We start from the raw sequence: 20,332 nt of genomic DNA on the forward strand, positions 1-20,332 counted from the left end.
AGACATGGACCATTTTGGCCGCTACAAATAAACAAACAAACCCTGCAGATTTTCTTCTCTCAAACAGAAAACACTCTGTTCCACCTCGTGATGTCATGTGTTAATAAAATGCTCCACTGTGTTTTCAAACTCCACACACCTTCACTATTCATCATTTGGATATAGGGCTGTCGCGATAACCGCAAAAATGAATCACTAAGTGGCCCACCACAATCACCGCACGTGACCGACGTGACCCGACCCAGAGTCCTGCACGGGTCCATTTTTGGAGACCTGCACCTGCCCACCCCCGTGCAGTACAGCACCGCACCCGCCCGTTAACCTGTGATTTTATCAAAGTTAAGCCCGCACCCGCCCGGACCTGTTAACGTTACCCCCATTACCCGCCCGTGTCCGTGATAAATCACACACAAATTAAACTGAAGCATCAGTCAGAATACAAACTGAAAAGTTACAACTTCAAGAATTACAATCACGAAATTAAATGAAACGGTTTCACTTTCTTTAGTACGAACACGAATTCACCGACACGACTTGACTGACATCACTTCACAGGCTTTATTTACTGAGCAGAAGAAACAATGACACAGACTAAACCAGGACTAACCTAGGACTGATTCCAGGACTGAACCAGGACTGAACCAGGAGGACTTGAACCAGGACTGAACCAGGACTAAACCAGGACTCACTGTTGGGTCGGGCTCGGAGGTGCGCCTGTGTAAACCGTTGGGTGACCGCAGGCAAAAGGACCGGCTCAGAGCTCTGCGCAGCCATCGCCCGATCACGCTTTGCAGACACTCTGCTCCACGGACTCAGGGTTCTCTCTCTCTTAAGTCCAGGATTAGACCTGGTTTAGACCTGGTTTAGACCTGGTTTAGTCCTGGTGTGGTTCATACCGTGCTGTTGAGCCAGGAGAAGTCCCCCAACCGCGACAGCCCTGTCTGGAAAATTTCAGTCCTGGAATTGCCAATCTCGGCTGAACTAAAGGTAAAAGGAGCTGTTCACTTGAAAACTACAGCTTCATGACATCACAAGGTGGAACAGAGCATTTTGAGCTTTGGAGATATAGACAGATTAATAATAAGGAGACAAAACACAACTCCAGTTCTGTTTTGATGAGGTAACAGCATTAGAACACTTAGAGCTTAAAGCTCACGAGAGTCAGTTTAGCGTCATATCGGACGTTTAACTAAATCTCTTCATGAAACGTGAAATGTTCTCTTTCATTTCAGTCATCCTCCTCCCATCTGCAAAAAGAAAAGATTTGATATTTTAGGTACAATTTGTCTTTACTGGGACAAATACACGTAGACTAAAACTGACTCGAGCTCCTCCAGGCGATATTCTGGGTTGTGCAGTGTTTCTGTGAGCTTCTCCACGTCGCTGTGAGTCAGGTTGTTCTCGCACACGTCCAGTTCTCTCAGGGGACACAGGGGGTTGGACTCCAGAGCCGAGTGCAGAGAAGAGCAGCCGATCCTGGACACGCCACAGCTCCGGATCCTGGAAAAAAAACAAAAAACAACACTGTCTCCTGAAGCCCCATTCACACACGCAGACTCACCTGGGAATTTAGACTTTCAAACCTGATGGATTCACAAGGGAAATTATTTGGGCACTGTAGCTCACACATCACAGTATATTACATAGGGGTGGTGCGGTTCACAAAATTCACGGTTCAGTTCGTAATTGTCGCGGTTTTCGGTTCGGTACGGTTCTTATTATTTTTTCTTTTTAATCTTTAATCTCCAGAAACATACTTCATCATATACTATGTTAGATTAATTATCCACAGTTTAGGATACAGCGTTAAAAAAGTTATAAAATTATAGTTAGTAATGTAATCGGGCCCAAACTGAATTTGACATGACTTTAAGCACATTATTATTGGACATAGGCAGCTGTTGTGCTTCAGTGAAAAAATGTTACCACCTTCCTCACCTTCCTCACGTTCCTCAGGAGTCGGGACACTTGGTTTAGTGAGATTGCGCTTTTGGCTGCACTGGCGCTGGGTTTGTCAATGGGAAAGACGATGTTTTAGTCCTGTTTTTAGACCTGGTTTAGTCCTGTTTTTAGACACATTTTAGTCCTGTTTTTAGACACATTTTAGTCCTGTTTTTAGACACATTTTAGTCCTGTTTTTAGACACATTTTAGTCCTGTTTTTAGACACATTTTAGTCCTGTTTTTAGACACATTTTAGTCCTGTTTTAGTCCTGTTTTTACACACATTTTAGTCCTGTTTTTACACACATTTTAGTCCTGTTTTTAGACACATTTTAGTCCTGTTTTTAGACACATTTTAGTCCTGTTTTTAGACACATTTTAGTCCTGTTTTTAGACACATTTTAGTCCTGTTTTTCACATTTTAGTCCTGTTTTACACACATTTTAGTCCTGTTTTTTAGACACATTTTAGTCCTGTTTTATCCTGTTTTTAGACACATTTTACTGTTTTTAGACCCATTTTAGTCCTGTTTTTACACACATTTTAGTCCTGTTTTTAGACACATTTTAGTCCCATTTTTAGACACATTTTAGTCCTGTTTTTACACACATTTTAGTCCTGTTTTTACACACATTTTAGTCTTGTTTTTAGACACATTTTAGTCCTGTTTTAATCCTGTTTTTAGACCCATTTTAGTCCTGTTTTTAGACCCATTTTAGGCCTGTTTTTACACACATTTTAGGCCTGTTTTTAGACACATTTTAGGTTTAGTCCTGTTTTTAGACCCGGTTTAGTCCTGTTTTTAGACCTGGTTTAGTCCTATTTGAGACCTGTTTTTAGACCTGGTTTAGTCCTACTTTAGACCTGGTTTAGAGCTGGTTTAGTCCTATTTGAGACCTGTTTTTAGATGTGGTTTAGACTGGTTTAGACTGGTTTAGTCCATTTTTAGACCTGTTTTTGGACCTGGTTTAGTCCTGGTTTAGACCTGTTTTTAGACCTGGTTTAGACCTGTTTTGTCATTTTAGTCCTTTTTAGACCTGTTTTTTAGACCTGTTTTAGACCTGGTTTAGACCTGGTTTAGACCTGTTTTAGTCCTATTTGAGACCTGTTTTTAGACCTGGTTTAGTCCTATTTTAGACCTGGTTTAGAGCTGGTTTAGACTGGGTTTAGAGCTGTTTTAGTCCTATTTGAGACCTGTTTTTAGATGTGGTTTAGTCCTGGTTTAGTCCTGGTTTAGTTTAATCCTATTTTAGACCTGTTTTTGGACCTGTTTTTAGACCTGGTTTAGACCTGTTTTTGTCTGTTTTAGTCCTATTTTACCTGTTTTTACCTGTTTTAGACCTTTTTTCCTTTTAGACCTGGTTTAGTCCTATTTTAGACCTGGTTTAGAGCTGGTTTAGACTGGGTTTAGAGCTGTTTTAGTCCTATTTGAGACCTGTTTTTAGATGTGGTTTAGACTGGGTTTAGAGCTGTTTTAGTCCTATTTGAGACCTGTTTTTAGATGTGGTTTAGTCCTGGTTTAGACCTGGTTTAGTCCTGGTTTAATCCTATTTTAGACCTGTTTTTGGACCTGGTTTAGTCCTGGTTTAGACCTGTTTTAGACCTGGTTTAGACCTGTTTTTGTCATGTTTTAGTCCTCTTTTAGACCTGTTTTTGGACCTGGTTTAGACCTGGTTTAGACCTGTTTTAGTCCTATTTGAGACCTGTTTTTAGACCTGGTTTAGTCCTATTTTAGACCTGGTTTAGAGCTGGTTTAGACTGGTTTAGAGCTGTTTTAGTCCTATTTAGACCTGTTTTTAGTCCTGGTTTAGTCTCTTTTAGACCTGTTTTTGGACCTGGTTTAGACCTGGTTTAGACCTGTTTTAGTCCTATTTTAGACCTGTTTTTGGACCTGTTTTTAGACCTGTTTTTGGACCTGGTTTAGACCTGGTTTAATCCTGTTTTAGTCTCATTGACATGAGATTGCGTTACATTTTTACGTTCTTTCTTCATTCGTTGGAGCATCTATGATAAACATTCCCGTGTCTGTCTGATCGAGTTCTGCTCTTTGTGCTTCTGCAGAGGAAACAGTTCATTTTTTAAACCACCAGATGGCGCCACAGAACAGCAGACGTGTTACCCTCCTCATCTGCCCGTCGCCGCTGCTCAGGAGAGGTTCATTTCTGTCCTGATAATGCGACTTTTTTTTAGAATCGATACCTGCGAAAAATGAGCATCTACTTTCGATACTAGTTTTAGAATGGATTAGTGTCAGATTTTCGATACTTTTGACAGCTCTGTAAAGCACAACGACGTGTAGGATTTGTACCTGAGAATCTCCAGGCCACAGCTGAGACTCTGGAGGAACCTGCTCAGCTGCGCCACCCCCTGGTCTCTTATGGCATAGTTCCAGTTCAGTCTGAGCTCCTTCACGTGAACGTTCATCGAAGACGCCAGAAGAGAACAGCCCCGGTCAGACAACTCACACCTCTTCAACCTGAAAGACAGAGAGACGGAGGGAGGGAGGGAGAGGAGGGAGAGAGAGAGTGACAAAGAGAATGAGAGAGAGAGAGAGAGGAGAGGAGGAGGGAGGGAGAGAGGGAAAAGAGAAAGAAGAGAGAGAGTGACAAAGAGAGAGAAAGAAGAATAGAGAGAGAGAAAGAAAGAAGAGAGAGAGGGAGCGAGGGAGGAGAGAGAGAGGGGAAAAGAGAATGAGGAGAGAGAGAGAGGGAGGGAGAAAGAGGAGAGAGAGTGACAAGAGAGAGAGAGAAAGAGAGAGAGAGAGAAAGAAGACAGAGAGAGAGGGAGCGAGGGAGGGAGGAGAGAGAGGAAAAAGAGAATGAGGAGAGAGAGAGAGGGAGGGAGAAAGAGAGGGGAAAAGAGAAAGAGGAGAGAGAGTGACAAAGAGAGAGAGAGAGAGAAAGAAAGGTGAGAGAGGGAGGGAATGAGGGGGGTGAGAGAGAAAGAGAGGGAGAAAAAGAGAAAGACGAAAGAGAGAAAGAGGTAAGAGAGGGAGGGAGAGGGAGAGAGGGAAAAAGAGAATGAGGAGAGAGAGAGACAAAGAGAGAGAAAGAAATAGAGAGAGAGAAGAAAGGTGAGAGAGGGAGGGAATGAGGGGGGTGAGAGAGAAAGAGAGGGAGAAAAAGAGAAAGAGAGAGAGAGAGAGAGAGAGAGAGAGAGAGGGAGAGAGAGGGAGAGAGGGAAAAAGAGAATGAGGAGAGAGGGGGAGGGAGAGAGAGAGAGGGAGAGGGAAGAGAGGGAGGGAGAAAAAGAGGAAGAGAGAGAGAGAGGGAAGAGGAGAAAGAGGAGAGAGAGGGAGAGAAAGAAAGTATGTGAGAGAGAGAAAGAGAGCGAGAGAAAGAGGTGAGAGAGAGAATGAGGAGGAGAGAGAGAGAGAGAGGAGAGGAGAGAGGAGGAAGAAGAGAGAAAGAGGAGAGAGAGAGAGAGGGAGAGAGAGAGGGAGAGGGAGAGAGGGAGGGAGAAAAAGAGGAAGAGAGAGAGAGGGGAGAGAGGGAGAGAAAGAAAGTATGTGAGAGAGAGAAAGAGAGCGAGAGAAAGAGGTGAGAGAGAGAATGAGGGAGGGAGAGAGAGAGGGAGGGGGAGAGAGAGAGAGAGAAGGCGAAAGAGAGAAGAAGAGAGGAGAGAGAGAGAGAGGGAGGGAGGAGGAGAGAGAGAGAGAAGGCGAAAGAGAGAAGGAGGGAGGAGAGAGAGAAGAGAGAGAAAGAGAAGGAGAAAGGAAGGGAGAAAGAGGAAGAGAGGGACAAAGAGAAAGAGGGAGAGAGAGAGAGAGAGAGCGAGAGAGAGAGGGAGGAAGGTGAGAGAGGGAGAAAAAGAGAAAGGAGAGAGAGAAAGAGGTGAGAGAGAGGGAGAGAGAGGGAGAAAAAGAGAAAGAATAAGAGAGAAAAAGGAAGAGAGAGGGAAGGAGGGAAAAACAGGGAGAAAGAGAGAAAAAGAGAAAGAGTGAGAGAGAGAAAAAGAAAGAGCGAGAGAGAGAAAGTGAGTAAAGGAGAGCAAGAGAAAGAGAGTGAGACAAAGAAAAAAAAAAGAAAGAGAGAAGTTATGACATCATCAGATACTAGAACGTGAACAGTTTGTCCGTGAGTTTCTGATATATTCAACATTTTTCCCCATTCAAAAGATAAAATATTTCGTTTTATGTTGTTTATCGCTATGGCAACTGTCCTATTTTTTTTCCTCATACTAAAATTTGCTGCGGGGACGTACGAACTTAAAGCTGAAACTGACTCTTGTGAGCTTTAAGTCGTGTTATAATGTCGTTCCCTCCTCAAAAACAGACCTGGACTTGTGTTTTGTTTCATTTTCTGAGAGTTTCCTGTTTGAGAGAAGAACTCCAGAGCCTTAAACGTGCAGGGTTTGCGCGTTAAACACGTGCGAACGAAACAAAAACGCAGCTCCGGGTCTGTTTGTGACGATTAAAGGTTGTATAGAGGATTTTCCAAGGAACGAGAAATCCAGCGACTGTTTGTCCTTTTTCAAATGTTGCTCCTGCGTGAAACCACCCCCCTCCCCCACAGCTCCTACGTAGAAACACCTCCTCCCTCCTCCTCCTTACGCCAGAAACAGGTTTGTTTACAGCCGCTGCACATGACTTGTAAACAACTAACTACGTGTTGGTTGAGACGAGTGTGTGCGGAGTGGAGAGCGAGAGAGGAGCAGAGAGAGGTGAGAGAGAGAGGAGAGAGAGGGAAGAGTGGATCGGGCAGCGGGGAGAGGAGCAGGAAAGGGGAGCAGAGAAGAGTTGCGCGGAGATTCAGTGCGAATGAAACTAGCTACAACACGCAGCAGCAAGCGGACTCTTTCTTTGCCTTGAAAATTACGTTTTCAGACATAGGATATCGCTTTCGTGTCCTGAAAAACGTTTGTCTAAGCTCTTGGAAATAAAGTACGTTTTCATAATAAGCAGAAGTTTCCTGTCCAGGAGTAATTTGTGGACCAGTGGTTCAGTCTTTAGACCCTTCGTCTGCTTCAGTCGCGCCATCGCTGGAATGAATCTTCAAGAATCACCTTAGTTTGGCTTCGCTGCTTTTCCCCTTGTCTTCTTCTTTCAGCGACCTCAAAAACGGACTTTCTTTTGCGGCGAACTGCTCCTGGATTCTTGTCGCCATTGCAACAAACTTTGTGCGAACTGCGAGGAAGATATAGGTCAAAAAAAGCCGCTAAGAACTGTTGCGTTGGTGGAGTAAACAGCGTCTGTGCGTCTTGCGTCTGTGGACTGTGTGACAGTCGTACGTAAACCACGTACCGGCAGCGCAGGCAAGTCAGTTACACTAGAAACGTAGGGAGTTTGATTGACAGCCTGTCAGCTCACAGATAACGAGGCAGTGTCGTTATCTATTGGCAAATGTTTAGCCCCACCACGTCCAGAGTTGATGAATTTTTATTCTCTTTTTTTTGGTCATCATAATTACAAGGCTACTGCATCTCTATAATCTATCACTGACAATTTGAAACAAAAAAAATCCTCCATACAACCTTTAAACGTGGTCAGAACACGGATCAGAGACGTTGCACTGACTTGATGACCTCCAGGTGGCAGTGTGGCGTCCTCAGGTATTCACACAGAAGCTCCACCCCCGAGTCCTTCACGCCGTTCACGCTCAGGTCCAGTTCCTTCAGCCTGGACTGTGGGTTTGAGCTCAGAGCTTTGGCCAGAGAAGAGCAGCTGATCTCGGAGAGGCCACAGTTATCCAGCCTGAAAAGAACGAACACCAATCACAAACTTTTACACACGTACGACACTGTAACAAGGTTTAAAATGATCTCTCCTCACTAGACCAGGGAAGGTGACTTTTAAAATGTATTCCCCTACAGATTACAGATTACATCCCCCAAAATGTAGTTTGTACCAGAATCCATCAAATTACTTAAAGTGAGTAACGTAATCTGAATACTTTGGATTACTTGATTTGCTGTAGAGAAGCAAAGATCAGGATACTTAAACATATTAAAAATATTATTGATAGAAGACGAGGAGACACGTCCGTGCAGCAGGGTGTAGTCCTGTTAAATCCGGTTTTAGTCCCGGTTTAGACCTGGTTTTAGTCCCGGTTTAGACCTGGTTTTAGTCCCGGTTTAGACCTGGTTTTAGTCCTGGTTTAGATCTAGTTTAGACCTGGTTTTAGTCCTGGTTTAGATCTAGTTTAGACCTGGTTTTAAATCTAGTTTAGACCTGGTTTTAGTTTAGACCTGGTTTTAGTCCTGGTTTAGATCTAGTTTAGACCTGGTTTAGGGTTTAGTCCTGGTTTAGATCTAGTTTAGACCTGGTTTTAGTCCTAGTTTAGTTTCCTGGTTTAGAATCTGGTTTAGATCCCGGTTTTAGACCTGGTTTTAATCCTGGTTTAGACCTGGTTTTAGATCCGGTTTAGTCCTGGTTTAGATCTAGACCTGGTTTAGACCTGGTTTAGATCTAGTTTAGACCTGGTTTAGACCTGGTTTAGACCTTTAGTTTAGACCTGGTTTAAATCTAGTTTTTCCTGGTTTAGATCTAGTTTTAGTCCTGGTTTAGATCCTAGTTTAACCTTGGTTTTAGTCCTGGTTTAGACCTGGTTTAATCCCTAGTTTAGACCTGGTTTAAATTTAGTTTTAGACCTGGTTTTAGACCGGTTTTACCTGGTTTTAGTTTAGACCTGTTTTAGTTTTTAGATCTAGTTTAGACCTGGTTTTAGACCTGGTTTTAGATCTAGTTTAGACCTGGTTTAGTTAGACCTGGTTTTAGTCCTGGTTTAGATCCTGGTTTTTAGTCCTGGTTTAGATCTAGTTTAGACCTGGTTTTTAGTCCTGGTTTTTGTTTAGTTTATCTAGTTTAGACCTGGTTTTAGTCCTGGTTTAGATCTGGTTTTAGTTTAGTTTAGACCTGGTTTTAGTCCTGGTTTAGATCTAGTTTGGTCCTGGTTTAGTCCTGGTTTTAGTTTCCAGCAATGAGTGGAATTACCAAAAAGAAAAAAAAAAGAAAAGAAAAATAATGTGAAAACAGGAAAAAACCTCTGTGTAATCCATTTATTTCAACAAAGTAACTGTAATCCAATTACCACTCACTGAAACAGTAACTGTAACTGAATACAGTTACTCATAATTTGTACTCTGATTACATAACTCTGGTACATGTAATCTGTTACTCCCCAACACTGAGACCTGGGTATTATTAAGAAGTTGCCGATACGATACATACCTCGATACAATGCAGTTTCAGTTCGATACGATATATTTCAAATCGATTCAATACGGTTCAATAAAAAATAAAAGCTAAATCCTGTCTGTGATACTGAAAGTCTTTGTTAAACCACGTCTTGTGTAAAGTTCAAATGAAACTGGGGATGTCCTGATCACATTTTTTTGCCCCCGAGTCCGAGTCATTTGGTTTTGAGAATCTGCCGATACCGAATCCTGATCCGATACTTCTCTAAACATTATAAAATGAACTAAGAGCAAAGAATCAGATCCAGGACGTGTGCGGGATCAGATTGTGTTGATTTCATGTGTAATATATGACTGAACTCGTGAAAAATCAAATGTCCAAAATTATTAACTTTTCTAACCATGAACCATCATTGTTGAAAATCTTGACTTTTACCACAGTTTGGTCTTGGAATGTGTAAATTTATAAACTTAATGAACTGGACAAAACAGGAACCAGACCAGAACCAGATCAGACCTGAGACTCAATACAATTAGGAAACCAACCCTCCAAAGTGATCGCAATTACGTATATAAATATAGATATACCCTAGATAAAAACAGTCTTTTTATTATATATACTGCACATGACTTGTAAACACTAACCTACGGTGTTGAGATTTGGGGCAATACATATAAGACGAATACAAAGCCAATCTTTACCTGCAAAAAAGGAGAATAAGAGCAAACATTATCAATTATAACGAACCAACCAATGCATTATTTATAAACCTTCAAACGCTGAAATTTTATGATTTAGTCTTTACCTTTACACTCTTAAAATCATGTTCAATGAGTAAACAACAATCTGTCGAAATCGTTACAGAACATGTTCAAAATCCGAAAGAGCCAATGATGAGAGGCGCGACGACCAGTTGTTTATTAAAAAGAAAACGCAGCAGCAACATTTTCTTTGTTGAAAATCTTTTAACAGGACATAGGAAATCTGCTAAAGTGCACGTTCTTTCACTTAATAAAAGAAGTTTCAACTGTCATAAAGAAGTTTAATGTTGTGGACCAGGACAGTCATTAAATATGAGACTTAGTTTGTTTGTGCCATGCTGGAATTGAATCTTGTTACTGATTAGTTTGTTTCTCCTGCTTATTTATGAAGATCTTCTGATGTCAAGATGAAGCTCTGACAAAGGAATTTCTTTTGCGGGAAAGGCTTAAATTTAAACTTCAGCCTGCACCTTTTCGTCTGTATATGTTAAATATGACTGTTTATGAATTAAAGTCAAAATATACCTGTTTGAAATAAATAAATAAATAAATAAAACTCTGCACAATCTTACTTTGTGGATTTTGATATTTATAATATATGTTGCATGTGCGTTATTTTAAAAACATTTAGGGAGTCTATTGAAATCCAAATAATACAAATCTTACCAAATAAAAACAAGATGACAGAAACTCCACAGCCTCTGTCCCCCGACCGACACCACATCCCCACAGAGCAACACCGCAACATCGGTCCCACCGCTCAATAGACACTTCACACCGCTGGACGGACCCTCACCTGCCAAAAGCACCAGCTCCACTGCGCAACACGCAAACAAACACTGTGCGGTGACGCCATCGGAGACATCGCAGGTGTGAACACGGGCAACAGAACCACAGGTAACAGCACGAGCACGACAGGACCCAAAAGTCCCAGAGTGAGTGCGTTTCTAATACAACAGACGCTGGGACAGACAGACTGGACGTCCCTGAACAAATCCCATGCGCCTCAGTTAAAAAAAAAAAAAAAAAGAGTGTGCTGTGTATATTATATGCATACGTATATTATTTAACCGATATCTGATCGGACCTTAACGTCCGAGTCCGGATCGAGTCCGCAGTCACGTGATCAGCGCCAATTTCTGATCACGTGATCGGATCGGGACAACCCTATATCAAACCCAAACATTTTAATCATCAAAACAGTGAAAATGTCAAATGTGTCGCATAAATGAGTTTCCTTCCTCTAAACAAGCAACAAAACTGTAGCTGTAAGAAAGTAATTTAGTTAAATATACCAAAAAATACTCTTGGCGATATATCGATCCAGCAGCCATGATATCGATACTGTATCATCACATTATATGTTACGATATATCGATATTTCAATATTTTTGCACACCCCTACTCTTTACGGTTAGCTGTACGAGTCTGTACGAGGCTCCGCCCACGAGCCCACGTCCCTCACGCTCCCACACGACCATAAATATACAAAAACATGACAGAAAACTGTGCTCAACAACGTCACAAACCTGATGCGATGTGCAGGAGTTTCATTACTGGGACGCACTCTGAAGGTTGCTGTGATAGTGCTCTGAAGGGGGAGTGACTGAGCGCAGAGAGTAAAGCAAGGGGACTCAAAAGATTAAACTTATAAAACGTGTTAATATGTTGTTTTTTGGCGAATAACTGTTGGTGATCTAACGTGTCATGTGTTAAAACCCTGAGCACGACTATCTCACATTCTGAAAATCAAAAAGCAGAGGAGCAGTTTTCTGACCCCAGACGTTCCAGCTGGAGGTGAGGCATCTTCAGAACTTCACAGAAATGCTCCAGTCCAGCGTCGCTCAGCTGGTTCTCCGTCATGTCCAGCTTTCTCAGGTGAGACGGGTTGGACGTCAGAGCAGAGCACAGGGCCCTGCAGCTGCCCTCCCCCAGCCTGCAGTTCTCCAGCCTGGACACAAGGGGCGCACTCTTCAAAATGTCAAATAAACAGGGAAAAGTTATTGTACGGTTAAGGCAAAGTAAAACAAAACCATTAACCACACTACGCAACTGATTTAGGAATCAACTATCTATAATCTGGACTATACACGGGCTCCAAAACCATGTCATGATCTAACAGCCTTCAGAACCAACAGCAGACCGGACCGAGGCCTCAAAAAAAAGAGGTGGTCTCTTATAAATAGTCAAATTAGCGGTGTGGAAGCGACCTGAGAGAGAAGAGGTTTATGATAGTGACGGGCAAATGAGTCGGAGCTCTGGAGCACGTCTCGTTCTTTCTGAAACAAATTGCTCTGGCGCTCTGCCTCGGAGCTCGTCTCGCAGCAGCCGCTCACGTGACCAAAGTGTGGAAGTGTCGGTCCCTCCCCCTGCTGCTTCACTCTGTGTCAGTCGCTTCAATGTATCGAAGCGTTTCATTGGCTCGGCGAATGTTCCGCTCTGTGATTGGTTCAGAGTGTTCAGCGCACTTCTGTGGTTTGACGAGCACTAAACTGCTACAGTATAAAAGATGCACCAATATTTCTTAAAAATGTTGGGTAGTGAGGAGGATTGTGTGACGTTAGTGGTGATTTTGGTGACTTTTGGCATTTGTTTTATTTTCGATGGCGTCTACAAGTGGGAAAAAGCGATCCATGGTTTGGGATCACTTTGATCTAATTCCACCTAACAAGGAAACACCTATTTTATTATTTACAGCTGCTATTTATGTTGCTCTTTACATATTATTTTAAATCATAGTTATTATTATTGTTGTTGTTAGGTACGGTGTCGCTCTGCACACAAGTTTTGTCTTACACTAACAATATTTCATCGATCCTGAGACACCTGTGTGACAATGGTTAAATTTGTCCACTAGAGGTCAGTGTTTCTCCGAGGCCTCAGACACGTCCAATCATTTGAGACAATATTGTGACTGAGGTGTCAATGCTTCACGAGGCTCCATTCGCCCAACACTAGTTTATGACTCAAAACAAAATAAAAAATATGACTACTTTGCCCTGACGAAGCACATCTTGCTGGTTGAAATGCGTTGGCGAACCTTAATGCAATAAAGGACTTTTTATTTACTCGGTCGGAGTGCCTCGGGTTTGTACCTTACCCATTTTTACATTTTACTGTAAGGGTGATTTTCTGTTCTAAAACAAAAAATATAAAATAAAAAGAAAACAGGTAAATTTAAGTTTCAGTTACCGTATTTTTCAGACTATAAGTTGCACTTTTTTCATGATTTAGGTGGTCCAGCGACTTATACTCAGGTGTGACTTCTATATTAAAAAGTGAAGTGTGGAGAGGTTCTAGTCTTGTGTGTGAGTATCTGCTGCTCCTGTTCCTCCTGCACCACTGTCACTTGGCTCTACTGCGCATGTCTCCTGCAGAAAGAGCCTCTGTTCTGTCTGTGTCATGTCAGTCCATCGCACCGTTACTTCTGCACCACTGAACAATTTAACATTTACACAAACAGACAAAGACTGAGAAGACTGAACACAAATGCCCCCGAAAAGAAAGCCAGATTTTACAGATTACAAACTGCAAGTCGTGAAATCTGCTACTGAAAACGGAAATCGAGCAGCAGAAAGAAAGTTTGGAGTGAGAGAGAAACTCCGGGAGGATGCACCATGAAACTTTCCTGAAGTCACTGGATGGATGGACAAAGTCTGGACTGAAGTGACACCAAAACCATCCTGTCGGGATTCAGAAAGACCCGAATAATTGATCGACTGGAATCTGTTTACCTCCGGAGGTCGAGGCCGAGTTGTTCAGAAGTGACACCGAGGATGAAGAACTGAATGGATTTAGTGATTTGGAGTGAGATGGAGAGTTTGTTAAACTTGTTCTGTTCTGTTGTTTATGTTATAATTACCTGAAGAACTGTTCATATGTGACGTTAACAGTCTGTTGTTCTCTCTTTCTATTGTTTTTACTACAACTTGACTTTACACGGGAAATGTCGGTTCCTGGTCTCTAATTTTATAAAACAAATTTCCCCCAAAAAGTGCAACTTATAGCGACTTATTTTTCTTCTTCATTACGTATTTTTTGGCTGGTTCGACTTCTACCCCGGAGTATAAAGAAGTGGAGTAGGTGAGTTCGATGGAGCCAGAGTCGTGCCCACGCTCACTTCCTAAAACATGCATTTTATGAGGCTCAAAGGCAAAAGACTTTATGCAGAGAATTACTAAAAACCAGCATGAGTCGAGCTAAATACAGCACAGCTCCAGTTCTGTTTTGGTGAGGTAATATTTTTGTGAATATGTGTCTTTTAAGCAGTAAATGTAGGACTGACTCGAGTTCGTGGAGGCGACAGTCTGGACTCTGCAGGTAGGAGCAGATCTGCAGCACCCCGGGGTCCTGCAGCTCCTCGTTCCAGCTCAGGTCCAGGGTTCTCAGGTGTGACGGGTTTGACTTCAGCGCAGACGCCAAACAGAGACAGCTGGCCTCCGACAGACGGCTGTGGTGCAGCCTGGACACAAAAGAAACAAACACCAGGAAAGATCAGCAGCGTATCTCTGGTTTTATGGGTTTTTTTTTATTTCTCTTTCCTTGCTTCCTTCTGACAGTGTTTCCTAATATGTGCATTGTGTCTGAACAACCTGAGAGTCTCCAGTCGGCAGCGTGGGTCCTTCAGTCCTTCACAGAACTCCTCCAGAGCTCCACGGTCGCGCAGCCAAAGGTCCAGACTCCTCAGAGGAGACCAAGACTTCAGAGCAGAGCCAATGACAGCGGCGTGCTCCCGAGACAGACCGCTCCACAAAATCCTGACAAAACACACACGGTATTAGAATCACACCCTCTAAAAGATATCTATTCTTTTTATTTATATATATATATATATATATATATATATATATATATATAATATATATATATATATATATATTATATATACACACACACATACATACATACATACATACATATATATATATTCAGGCCTCATGTGGACTAGGTTTTGAGATAAAAATGTTTAATTCAACCCAAACATGCTCCAGGTCTCCAGAACAGTTGATAGTCAAGGTCATTGTTAAATACAATCAATCAATGAACACTGTTCCAGGGACGAGCAGGTGGAAAATTAGACTGATTGCTACAACCTGATGTACAATGCATTTCTCCTGTCAAGGTTAATGGACGAAAAATTTGCGCAGTTGTGGCTTCTGGTCATCAAATAAATAAAATCCAAAATGAAACATTAAATTCAAGAGGCTTGGAGTTGGTTTGGGATTCAGCGATACCGTGAAAATTTCCATGGACTCAGAATTCGAGCACATCCAGAATTTATCCGTGCTTCTATTATGCAGCAGGAATTTAATCGGGAGAAATACGCGAGGTTACGCACTGTGTTTGACGCTACCGTGTTTCTTGCCTCCGACCAAAATATTTCCCAGCATGCAACGCGGGCTTTTAATAACAATGACGTCAGCTGAAACTCGCCTATAGGCTGCACCTGTCTATAAGTGGCAGTGGCAGATCTCCACGTCTTCAAGAGCGTTTTCAAGTTCAGCAGTTTGCTTTTATCACCTCTGAACGCTTTTGTCGTCTTTTTGCGTCTCCAAAATCTCACCATCGACTCACTTATGTCGAGCTCACGTACAGCAGCTCTGTTTCCTTCTTCCACAGCCACATCAATCAACTTTATCGGCGGCAGGTGTGAAGTATTTTCTGCTACGTCAAACACATCATAGGTATATCTGCCGCGTCATCGTTGTAGCAGCTTTAGTTTGTTGTCATTTGGGAGGGTGGCACAAATACGCTGCAATTTCGCTGAATCAATCTAAAAACCACTGCAGCGACAAATACAAGGCCCACACATCACTCTTAGAAGGCAGAAAGCTCTGAAAAGTTGATTTTGCGTGAGACGGGCCCTTTAACTTAAAAGCTGCATCATCTGCATTTCTTCGTGTGTTTTCCATGAGGAGGGTTTGTGTATGAAGCGCTAAATAACTGTTCAAAAACACAATCAACGAACATCTTCCTCGGCGCATCATCACCCCGTCTCTCCCCGTGCTACTGCGCATGTCTCCTGCAGAAAGAGTCTCTGTTCTGTCTGCGTCATGTCAGTGTTTTGGAGGATTTCAGCAGATTTCAGACTCTCCCGGGGGCGGGGAGAGGTGTATGGATCAGGTATGAGTGGATGTGCGGCTGCTGAAGTTTGAGACGTTTCTTCTCGTAATTTGAAAAAAAAAAAAAAAAAATGTGAACCACGTGATTATGTAAAACAATTGGGGTAAGACTCCATAAGTGTTTTAAACTTCATCCTACTCCTTTTGAGCACCAGGTCCCATATCACTATTTTGGTTATTGTTTTTGAATTTTGTTGTACCTGGCTCAAACAAATAAATGAATGAATGAATTTACGCACTCACCTGATTTAACGCATGCGGGTCACTAAGATGTATTCCCCTCACTAATGTTACTTTAGCATCAGAACTTCTTTTATAAACACGGTGATAAGCTGTTTTAGTGCTGATAACAGAACTACTTAACCCTGTAACTTCATGTTAACCACACAAACACCACACCCACAGAACAACTTTGTGTTAAAAAAATTCTAACATTATGAGACTTTCTGGGATGAGTACTCAATCAATATTTGGAAGCCAATATCTGATCTAGCAAATTTTTCAGTATCAGCACTGATATCTGTTACCAGTTTCAGACCGGTGCATCCCTACGACAGGGTTTTATGCAAAATAAGAATAAGTTACCATATTTTCCAGGTGATTAGCTGCGGTCTTAAGCCTCTAACCGCATTAAAAAACGATCGCGCATCATGCAATTCAGAGCGCCCCATACACGAATCCACTCGGGTGTCCCAGCACGACTTCAGTAAACTATAAAGCCGCAAACACAGACAGAGCAGACAGCGACTGCACAGCGACACACACCCACAGACACACTCATCACTCCACGCCGACGAGGAACGGAACAGAGGAACGAACCGAAAAAGAGTCCTATGAGCCAATCTGAGTCACAACTGACCAATTGAGTCATCGCGACTAGGGATGGGCATGATTAGTCGATTAATCGATAATTGATCATTAAGAATTTCATCGATTATGTTCATTTTAATTGACAAACCAAATGTAGGTTGCTGTGCGTAGCGTGACCAAACAGGTCCGTATATGTCGGTCAGTCTGCAACGTACTGAAGTGCAAATGCGAACGATGTGCAACGATGACTTGTACAAGAAAGTCCAGGCTTTCCGGTCGGGACAAGTGTGAGTCCATGTGCACAGTGCACAAAGCAGCACATATGTGTCTGTGTCCAGTGGGAAAAAGTTTTTCCAGGTGAGAGTCGCTCAATGTGGATGACGAGGCCCCGCCCCCCTCCCCCCGTCCTGGTTTTGACAAACACAAATCTGGTCACACTGACCTGTATTCACCTGAGTCGTGTCTTTTAATCCAACAGAAGTTGAACCACATCAGCGACACAAGAGCTGTAGTTTTATCTTCACTTAGTTTATGTAAATTAGTGATATTGTTTTAAGTTTCGTTTCTGTGAGACTTGCACAAAACTGAATTAAACACATTATAATCTAAAACGGGCTGATGTGGCTCTAGAGTGATTACAGTTTATATGTCGTAAAGTTGAATTTATTTATGCAGATTAGTCCAGATAGTAATAATAATGATGATCATTTTTGTATAAAAACGTTAATGATTAATCGATAATCGATCGTTAATTCTACCGACGATCGATTAAGAAAATTTCATCGAATGCCCTTCCCTAATCGCAACCGATCCATTGGTCCCAGACAGCACCCTCCCTACGCGCCACAACTGAAAAAAGCCCAGAGTCACCGTGAACGAACAAACAAAGTCCGACTGACCCATCAAACTGTTGTGTTTCGCTTAAAGTCCAGTGCAGTTTATTTGTGAAAAAAGTTCGAAAATAGACCATTTAAAGACAGTGGGTCTTATAATCCAGTGCGCCTAATCGTCTGTAAAATACGGTACTTGAAAAACTGCAGCCTTTGTGATTTGCTAATTGAATCTTAGTTGCACTCACGTGGCTTCTCTGCAGGTATCTGGTGGTGTCAGTTTCCATTTCCCATCAGGCATTGTGCTGAACCTCTTGATGTTCAGTTCCTCTAGTACTTCCTGTGGCATCTGCAGTTTGTGGGCCAGATTCGTGCAATTGAAATACGAGATGTTGGATTTAAATTCTCTCTTCAGGAGGTTCAGGATCTTCTGGTGAACCGTGTGGTCGTTCATCTCAGTCAGGCAGTAGAACACGGTGATGCTCCCGGGGGCAGAGATCCCTCCAGTGTTCCGGTCCCTCAGGTTCTGGGTGATCTTCTGAATCATCTGAGAGTCCGTCTGAACTGGGCCCAGCAGAACCCTGAGCAGCCTTTGGTTCGACTTGAGCAGGAGGCCGTGAAGGAAGCGCACAAACAGGTCCAAACGCCCACTTTCGTTTTCAAAGGACTTCTCCATGGACTTCTGGAGAAAGACGTCGAGTGGCATGTCCTCTTCCCAGTCACAGAGAAAGCTCCGGATTTCCTGTGTCTTTTTGTAGTTGAAGCAGTGGAGCATGAAGACAGCAGCAAGAAACTCCTGGACGCTCAGATGGATGAAGCAGTAGACCGACTTCTGAAAGATGATGTTCTCCTCTTTGATGACCTCGGTGCAGAGTCCAGAGTACACAGAGGCCTCGGTGAGGTCCAGGCCCACCTTCAGCAGGTCCTCCTGGTAGAAGATGATGTTTCCATTGTGCAGATGGTCAAAGGCCAGTTTGCCCAGCTTCAAGAGGACCTCACAGTCGCTCTCACTGAGGGCGGCGCTCTCAGCTTTGTACTTGCGCGTCCTCAGAGTCTGCACGAGGAGGAAGTGTGCATACATGTCAGTGAGGGTCTGGGGCAGGGTTCCACTCTGAGCACGTCTCAACATGTGGTCCAGGACGGTGGCGGTGATCCAGCAGAAGACGGGGATCTGGCACATGGAGTGGAGGTTGTGGGAGGCAGTCACATGGGACAGGACCTTCTGACGCTGCTGCTCGTCTGAGAACCTCTTTGTGAAGTACTCCTCCTTCTGAGAGTCTCTGAACCCCCGCACTTCAGTCTGACGATGTACGCGGCTCGCAGGAATCTGATCGGCCGCTGCCGGGCGAGAGGTGATCCAAACAAGAGCATCAGGAAGCAGTTTCTTCTTGATGAGGTTCACCAGCAGCGTGCCGATGTCTGACTCCTGCGTGACGTCAGAGATGACCTCACATCTGAAGTGCAGACGCAGACGGCTCTCGTCCAGGCCGTCAAAGATAAACAGGACTTTACCGTGGAGCAGAGTCTGAGCGGAGAGAGAGTGCAGGGAGGGGTAGAACACCTTTATGAGCTTCAGCAGACTGTAGCGCTTCCTGCTCGCCAGGTTCAGCTCCCTAAAGGACAGAGGCACCACCAGCTCCAGATCCTGGTTCTCTGAACCTTGGGCCCAGTCCAGACAGAACTTCAGGACTGAGAAGGTCTTGCCCACACCAGCCACGCCGGTGGTCAGCACCACCCTGATGGGCTTGTGATCGGACGGCAGAGGGTTTTAAAGATGTCCTGGCAGCGGATGGGCGTCTCCTGTTGGCAGAGACAGAGTATTATTCAAGAGTAAAGTTACTTCAAAATAATATTACTCAAGTAAAAGTGCAAAGTATAAAGTGCAAAGTGGTCCAAGAAATGATATAAAGTTGAAATTAATGTTATTGGAAAGACAAAAGAATAAATAATTATGGATGCACAGATGCAGCTTTTTCAATTCCGATACCAATTCCAATACTTTGGCTTCAAGTCTCCACCCGATACCAACCGATATCAGTGCAGAGATTCTCAACGGCATATTTTTAAACTAAAATAAAACGAGACAAAACTGATCCAAATGTGTTAAGTAACTGTTATTTAACAAAACAGCTGTGTGAAAATAAAGTTCAAACATTTTTGGGCCGACTACAACCAGTAAACATGGAGACGTGGATGAAAGTCTGAAGCCAGGACTGGAGGAGACGGATCGTCTGGATCACGTCAGAAGGACGACACAACGAGCATGAGCTGAACCACTGACATTATTTTTAAGAAGAATAAACATTTACATGATCGAGGAATAAATTAATTCGGCTTAAAAATCAGAATAAAGCACCCACTTATTTCAGAATTAAGTTTAATTCTGAATAATCATTTTCATTAGGAGTTAAGTGTTTACATGGACTTTTTAAAGGGGAATCAATTTTTAGTCAAAATAAAATTATTTTTATGTGAAATTAAAGCTCTCATATAAACATGGCAACTATGATGTTTAAAACTACTACGAAGCAGAGATGGGAAAAGTAGTGAAAAATTAGAAAAAAAAGTAAAAGTATGTTTACTTTGCTTAATTCCTACTCAAGTAAAACTAACCATCTAAAAATCTACTTGAGTAAAAGTAAAAAAGTACTTCATTTAAAATGTAATTAGAGTAAAAGTGACTTAGTTACTTTCAATTATTTGATGTAAAAAAGAATGAGTCATAAATCTA

General features: G+C 42.7%; 1 protein-coding gene across 1 annotated transcript in view; it reads right to left on the reverse strand.

Annotated features, from left to right (window-relative positions):
* LOC110170677 (NACHT, LRR and PYD domains-containing protein 12-like) overlaps nt 1-19,660 on the reverse strand; it is a 20,632-nt gene extending 972 nt beyond the window's left edge. The window contains 10 exon segments of the mRNA XM_055154362.1: nt 1-1,247; nt 1,324-1,500; nt 4,252-4,419; nt 7,459-7,635; nt 11,617-11,790; nt 14,125-14,301; nt 14,432-14,596; nt 17,850-19,363; nt 19,366-19,401; nt 19,631-19,660. The exon segment at nt 1-1,247 is cut by the window's left edge and continues 972 nt beyond it. Of these exon segments, the coding sequence (XP_055010337.1) occupies nt 1,229-1,247; nt 1,324-1,500; nt 4,252-4,419; nt 7,459-7,635; nt 11,617-11,790; nt 14,125-14,301; nt 14,432-14,596; nt 17,850-19,363; nt 19,366-19,401; nt 19,631-19,660 (2,637 nt within the window). The 3' untranslated portion in view covers nt 1-1,228.
* Nucleotides 19,661-20,332: the final 672 nt, after the last annotated feature.

Source organism: Boleophthalmus pectinirostris, unplaced genomic scaffold (genome assembly GCF_026225935.1).
Source record: "Boleophthalmus pectinirostris isolate CB_2022bp ecotype Guang Dong unplaced genomic scaffold, ASM2622593v1 HiC_scaffold_19, whole genome shotgun sequence".
Classification (NCBI taxonomy): Eukaryota; Metazoa; Chordata; class Actinopteri; order Gobiiformes; family Gobiidae; genus Boleophthalmus; species Boleophthalmus pectinirostris.